Raw genomic sequence first — 4,648 nt, 5'->3', positions numbered from 1 at the left:
TTTTTTGTTATTCCTTTCCCCTCAATTAGCACCTGTATCACGGCACACACTTTAAGCCCAAGTGAAAAAAAAAATACCCCCCCCCCCCCGGTTAAGTCCCCAAAACACCTCGACCAATGCGACCGGTGTGAATGAACTTTGTTGACCTCGACAGCCAACGGTCCCCGACACACACACTACTCACACGTACGAGGTCAGGTCACGTGATGCGAATGAGCGTTTGAAAGTTTCACTGACATGTTTTGATGATGGGCCCGAATAACCAGCACCCAGACAAAGCTTGCTTTTATTACTTTTAAAGCAACGGCTGAACAACGAATAGCTTATTTTTAGGCTCATGTCATAATTGTTACAGTAATCAAGACACCATCGGAGAATTCTGAGTTTTAAAAGCGAAAGTAGATCTTGAGCGTATCCAAGTCAGAATTCAAAATTGATACTACGTCGATTTTAGTTGAAATACCGTGGGTGAGTCTACTAGATTCAGTATAGATGCTTTAGAAAATAGCGTTCCAAGTTCCTGCCGATAAAAAATCCAATCGGTGCTTCCAAGCAAAAGAGACTGCAAAACTTTTTATATTTTTTTAATAAGAATCGGATGCAACAGATGCAACGAAAAAAATCAGGATACTGGCGATCGAAATCGGGAAAATCGGGATGCTTGAGATTTGGGGCAAAAAATCGGGATATCCCGATTAAATCGGGATGAGTATCGGGATGAGTGGCAGGTCTGCTAAAATAGACAGAAAGAAAAATTGGAAATTTATTTTGAGTCAGTTTACCCTTGTTTTGGAATAAACTGTGTTTGGTTCCTGTGGACACCATTGTACATCTGATCTGTTCCACCCAAGGTGAGAGGTAATAGCATCATAACTTGCATCATGAAAAAGAAACTGGAGTTTTCCTTATCAGGGTTTTTTGTTTTTTTTGGTTTTAATTAGAGTTTTACATTTACAGCACTTGCAATACAATTAATTCACGAAGGTGCCGATATCAGGGTATAACAGAGAGAAAAGGATGAAATTTCTGAAAGTTATCATAAAGAAGCTTCATGTCTTCACCGTGCGTACAAAATTTGGTGTAAATCCTGTGAGGAGAAAGGTCTCTTCCATAGCATGTTGAACTTGTCATTAGCATACCAAAACAACGACAGACGAACCTGCTCTAACCGCCAGCTGCATAAGACAATCACCTTTACAAACAACAACTTCCCACCATTTCCTTCCTTTCTTTCTTTCAACATTATAATGACACTGCGTAAGACGTCAACTTGTCTAAGACTGACACTTTTGTGGCCATTTAAAAAAATTTTGACTGTATATTCCAACATTGACAAGACCATAAGGAATTACATATTGTTATGCCCAAAAGGCTACTATAACAAATTCAGAAATTGAAAGCCCACTGTTACATTACCATAAGGACGTCAGTGATCTTGTCGATGAGTCGGAACAAATTGTGCTGGTGTTTGGAGAACTGGACGAGCTTGAGACATTCTGAAACGTGAACACAATCATAAAGAACGAAAGATAAGTTTATATTTAAATCACTGAAACTGAACAAAGCAATTTAATGCTTATAGACAAAATAACCTGCAAAGTAAAGTGTTATAACATTGGTGAAATTAAGCTAAGAACTAACAATTCTTACTGGACAAATTAACAAATTCTTACTGGTCGAATTTAACATCTCTAACAGCACTGCTTTGCAGTTTTCAAATATCCCACCCATACAGCACCGGCATCTGGGGTGTAGCGGTTAGGAGCTTTGCTGTCGCACGCAGGAGAACTGAGTACAATTCCCGAGTTGGGAGAATTTTCATAAAGTGTCTCAGCCTTTTTGCTAATAATAAATGAAGAGTGTCTTGTTAAGATGGCTGCATGCACTTACTGAGATTCTATTTAAAGGATTAAACCAAAATATAAATCGTTAGCGAATGTTTGAGGTAAGTAACTGTCACATGGCGCTCACTTGAATATGGGGTTCTGTCCCTTCAACTGACTCAGTACAAACAGAAACCAAAATAAAATCAGAAATGGTTGAACCTAATGGCCACTTGAGTATGAAAATTACTTATATAGACGACTACTACCCTTTTCCTCCCTTGTATATTTTTCACACTATGATGATACTGTGTCAAATGGCCACCTGGCAAATATGGCCACTTTTCCCCTCAACTGTGGGTGGCCGTTTTAGACAGTTTCCACTGTCCTTGAGAGCTTTGTACACTAGTGAACTCACATGCAATGTCAGCGCCTTGTATAGTGTAAATTGACAATCTGGTGTGGTTCCCCCATTTACATGAGCGTAAAAAGAAAGCTGCTGTCTCACATTGTCTCTTCTTCATGCCTGTGAGTTACAAATTTCCCCATTTCTCTTTCCACAAAATGTGTTAACTCATGTTTTTCAGATGCACATGTTCCTTAAATGCTTTTCTCCCTTTAAATGATCTCTATAAATGTGCGATCAATATCTTGGAATGTAAGCACTTGCTGAGCATTCTGCAGTTTAAAAATATTTTTTTATCTCATATACAGTGGAGTCCGCTCACTAAGAAAGAAAGAACATTTTTCAACAAAATGATTGTCTGTCAATTCCTACTGTTCCGCCTGATCTAACTTGAGGACTGAACTGTTGGTACGAGTCAGATATTATTTTCCCATTTGGATTATATCACAATTTGGCACTTATCAGAGTTGAAGCTCCACTGCGCAGAACATCTACCACAGAATCAGGGCTGGTTTCTTGCAGTCGTATGGCTTCATTCTCAAGCTGCTCTTCCAGTTGAGATATATTAACACGTTCCTGAAACAAAAGGGAGTTATCCTTTTTAGTTAAAAAAAGAAGTTGCTGAACAATGCATCATAAAAGAAACAATTTGTTCCAAATCATGTGAAAACTAGGTCTACTTTAAAAAAAACGAAAGTTTGGGCGTGTGGTTGGGGGGTGCTCTGATGTGATTTGTTCCTGTTATTCATCTATTGTCCTGATTTCTCCTCCATCTTTTCTTTGAATATTACTCTCTTATTTTGAGAGCATCCGAGCAAAGGAATGAATGGAGAACCATGATAGCCGATGTCTGTCGCAGATCTGGCACTGGATGATGATGATGATGATAACCACCTCTAATCTTTGGCACTTAGGCCTATAAGACTTATAGGCTTATACAACTTATTTTTATTGCCATAAAACTTTTACTAAAACTAAACCTTATTTTTAAAACCCCATTTCTGGCATAAAGTGAAAACTCTCTCACAGACAGGTATAAAAAATTACTTCCGTCATCTTCATTATTCAAAGTCTATTACAACTTTAAGACAAAAAGAGATTTTTAAAACTCAAACCATTTACTTCAGCTGACACCTAAGATTCCAGCAAGATGACATTCAACATTGAGAGATGTTGTTTGTCATCTTCTCAAAAGGAAAATGTAATGTTGTAATTGCTATTATTATTGTACGGGATAGAGCACTATAAATTTCATATATTATACTATTATTATCAGTGGTAATTTTTTTTTTCTTTTTAGGTTCTTTAGTACATTTTTATTCTGTTCAATTTTCTTAAACTATTTATCGCATATATAATTTTTTTTAAATATAATATAATACATATTACATCTGTCACTGCCTATATCCCTGTGTACATGTACCCCCCCCCCCCCCCTTCATATTCTTTAATCATATCTATGTACCATTTTATGTGCCCTTGTGCATGAATGTTGCATGTATTTTTATGCTATTGTGGGCTACTAGTAATGCCTTTTGACGTGCATTGAGCATTGCAAATAGAATTAAATTACAGAAAATTGTTATATAAATGACACATATTATATTATTATTATTAAATTATTTGGCAAGAAAAACACATTTGCTTGCAAATTGAAACCGTACATGATGAATGTGACTTCAAGACAAAATATAAACTCTCTTATGTCCACTTTTAGAAAAAAGATAGCAGATAACAACATTCAGTGTACAAAAAGTAGAGGATTAAATTGTAATATTTACGCATGAAATATCTTGAGATCCCATTGTGATACGTTCCTTGTAATTTGATCAGATCCGTTCTTTCAAATCATTCTGCGGAAACTGGGGGGAAAAGATTAATATAAATTAGCAAACTTTTATGATAACATTCTCAGAATAGAGCATAACATAGATAGCTCGAATTCGTCAGGACTGTCTTCGGTAGTTCAAGGGATCCGTAGTTCGAGGAATATCTTACAAAGATAAATATGAAAGAAAAAACCAGGACCGCAGGCACAGTTCGACAGATGCGTGATTTCGAGCTTTCTGTGTTCGACCTATCATGTTATACTATATATGAGAAACAATATGGAAATACCATTTATGACCTCTTTTTACAGCCTCTGAGAAAACAATGGGCCAAAAGTTCTCATTAATGATACAGGGGCTTATTTCTGAACAAGCGAATGCATGTCTCTCTCTCCCCTTATCAACATCACATGGTCAACAGACACATCAACCAAGCCTGAGTTTAATTTGACCAAGCGGTAGTTTTTAGTCACTGAAAAGGTACCTGTGTCTGTGATGTAGCAGTTAGGTGCTTCGCTGTCACACGCAGGAGACTCGAGTTTGAACCCTGAGTGTGGAAAAATTTTTCTCGAGTGTCTCCGTCTTTCTGC

The 4,648-nt window shown here is 37.1% G+C and overlaps 1 protein-coding gene across 2 annotated transcripts in view; it reads right to left on the bottom strand.

Moving 5' to 3' along the window:
• Positions 1 to 4,425, bottom strand: part of LOC101854942 — a 46,136-nt gene extending 41,711 nt beyond the window's left edge. For both annotated transcript variants that reach the window (XM_013081183.2, XM_005096022.3), the window contains exons 1-3: positions 4,011 to 4,425; positions 2,692 to 2,805; positions 1,417 to 1,503 (exon numbers count right to left, since the gene is read on the bottom strand). In XM_013081183.2, coding sequence (XP_012936637.1) covers positions 1,417 to 1,503; positions 2,692 to 2,805; positions 4,011 to 4,034 — 225 coding nt within the window. In that variant the 5' untranslated portion in view covers positions 4,035 to 4,425. The remainder of the gene's footprint in view (positions 1 to 1,416; positions 1,504 to 2,691; positions 2,806 to 4,010) is intronic.
• Between the last annotated feature and the right edge of the window lie 223 nt (positions 4,426 to 4,648).

This window comes from Aplysia californica, unplaced genomic scaffold, assembly GCF_000002075.1.
Source record: "Aplysia californica isolate F4 #8 unplaced genomic scaffold, AplCal3.0 scaffold00119, whole genome shotgun sequence".
NCBI classification, from domain to species: Eukaryota; Metazoa; Mollusca; class Gastropoda; order Aplysiida; family Aplysiidae; genus Aplysia; species Aplysia californica.
The sequence above is the reverse complement of the archived record's forward strand: the minus strand, read 5'-3'. Positions and strand labels throughout refer to the sequence as shown.